This window comes from Octopus bimaculoides, chromosome 2 (assembly GCF_001194135.2).
Source record: "Octopus bimaculoides isolate UCB-OBI-ISO-001 chromosome 2, ASM119413v2, whole genome shotgun sequence".
Classification (NCBI taxonomy): Eukaryota; Metazoa; Mollusca; class Cephalopoda; order Octopoda; family Octopodidae; genus Octopus; species Octopus bimaculoides.
The window spans coordinates 58,279,570-58,282,207 of record NC_068982.1 but is presented as its reverse complement, the minus strand read 5'-3'; the positions used below and the strand labels follow the sequence as shown (position 1 = coordinate 58,282,207).

At 33.2% G+C, this 2,638-nt stretch overlaps 1 protein-coding gene across 1 annotated transcript in view; it reads left to right on the top strand.

Moving 5' to 3' along the window:
• Positions 1–1,929: 1,929 nt before the first annotated feature.
• LOC106876240 (cerebral cavernous malformations protein 2 homolog) overlaps positions 1,930–2,638 on the top strand; it is a 2,050-nt gene continuing 1,341 nt past the window's right edge. Inside the window, exon 1 of the mRNA XM_014924727.2 lies at positions 1,930–2,027. Coding sequence (XP_014780213.1) covers positions 1,930–2,027 — 98 coding nt within the window. The remainder of the gene's footprint in view (positions 2,028–2,638) is intronic.

The window sequence follows — 2,638 nt, the reverse complement described above, 5'->3', positions numbered from 1 at the left end:
TGTGTTATAATCCACCATATTCAATAAATGTAAACACATGAATAGTGAGAATTCATTTTCACTTCAGTATAGGGAAATCTTTACACCAAGCTTGCTGAAGATGAGCTACTCAACAGAAACAATTTTCACCAATAACTTTAACCTAGCCTTCAATAATAATAACATAATTAAGAATCTTGACCACAATACAACTAATAAAACCATATATTCAACCTCCAGTCTCAAAGTATATGCACTGTAAAGGGAAATTGCCTGGGAAAAACTCAACCATGTATACAACCACTGTCATATCTAACATTAACTCAAGCAGCATGCATTGTTAACAAATTTAAGGACACACTCTATCAACATAATTACTTATTTAGAACATTGCAAAGACATTGGGCACAAAACTATCAACACATATTTTGTTTTTGTTTGTTTTCTTTCAATATACACCCTTTCATTAAATGCTGACTCGTAAACAAAGCTTGAAGCTAGACACGATCAAATGCTTTTCATATCCTTTGTAGCATGGAAAAGCTATCAATACTGAAACATCAAACCAAAATATTGATTAAGCCCACAGAATTAATCATGTCTTGCCCTTCCATGTGTAGGTATGTACTTAAAACATATAACAAGATCCCATAGGGGTGATATGAAATCCTAATTAATACATTTCCTTTTCATTTTCTCTTTTCTCTCAAAAGATTATTTTGTCCCAAATTAGTAATAATGTTAGAGTGACCTCTTATACACAGAAATCTCTTGTGTCTTTCCAAAACAAATGAATATGCATTAATTCAATAAACCAGAACATCCCCCACACCCACTAATATATTTCATTTTTAAAAATCCACAATGGAAATAATCTTTTCTTTAATAAATTCACATGACTACTGCCTTGTCATCCCAACAGACATGATTATATCCCTGCAGGCACACAGGCACCCTTGGAAATTCATACTCGCTTATAAACATGAAACATTTAATACATAGACTCTTGCACACACATGCATTAAACACTTCGACCGAACACAAAGACACATCATCATACACATGCAGATGCTCCGATATGCATGTACGCAAAAATACTCATCAAAACATTCAAATGAATACACAGCCACATCATAAACATAGCAGAAAACTGAGAGAAGCCTGTTGTGTGTGTGTGTGTGTGTGTGTGTTTGTTTGTTTGTTTGTTCCCCACCAACACTCGGCCGCCAGTCCAGGTATGTTTATGCCCCTGTAACTTAGCGGTTTGAAAAGAGATCAATAGAATAACTATTGAGCTTTAAAAAAAAATAAGTACTGAGGTTGATTCAGGCGACTAAAATTCTCCATAGTGGTACCCCAGCATGTAAAAGGTAGAAGGCAAAAGATACACACACACATATGTATATATATATATATATATATATATATATATATATATATATATATATATATATATATATATATATATACCCACACACACATATATATATTTTTAAGTGTTAGGTATGTTCCTAGTAGTACACTGACAAAGCATGTACACTGCCTATGGCTACCTGACATCATCCTCAGTAATTACACGATTGTCACTGGATCTACCTCAGGAATTCCTGTGTACATTGATTCCTACCCAATGACATATACCTACTGTCACTAACAACATGCTGTATTAAATTTGAGTGAAACAAAGTTCATTTAATGAGATGCCTCTTATTACATCACCTGACACGATGCTTCTGAATTGAGTGTGTTTATATATATATATATACAAACACACACTCACAAACACACACATATATATATATATATGTATATATATATATATATATATATATATATATATATATATATATATATATATATATATATATATATATACACATACAAATATTGTTTTATATGTTTTAAAAAATGTCATTATCGAAAAATAAATGAATATTCAATGTCATTAAAATGACACACCATAAGTGTAAATCTGTCCAATTGTCTGGGCATGCCCAGTTCAACAGTTCAGGATGTTTCCAAAGACTGACAGTATGGACTATAAGAAAGTAAGCCAGTTAGCCGGGAATTCTTGAACCAGGGGAGTAAACAGTGAGACACTTTTGATGAGGTTTAATGAATGAGGTTGGGAAGAGAGGGGAAAATGGTAGGAGTTGAGGAGGTATAAAGCAAGGATAGAGAAAGAGAGAGAGAGAGAAAGAGAGAGAGAGAGAAAGAGAGAGAGAGAGAAAGAGAGAGAGAGAGAAAGAGAGGGAGAAAGGGAGGTAAGATGTGTGTTAAATAGTTAAATAGCTCAACTGATCGCCACTGACCTTGGTTGTAAACTAGTTTTATGCCAAAGGGATTTTGAATCATTTTATTTGTAATAAATGGGTGTATATGTATGTGTGTGAGTTCATGTTTACCCCAATGGTTCTCAACCAGGGTCCATATGAGCCCTGAGAGTTCATATAAGATTTTGGGGAGTTCACACAACAAAGTAGTAAATTGGAGATCCACAATAGTATTTTAAGGGCGCCTGAAAAAATTTTGCATTAGATATATGTATTGGTATGTATTGAGAAAAACAGTTAGTTTCTTTCTCTAACATTTTACATAGTTCAACCTACATAATGGGTGAAGAACAGAATAGGAATTTTGAAAGACATTTCTATAAAAC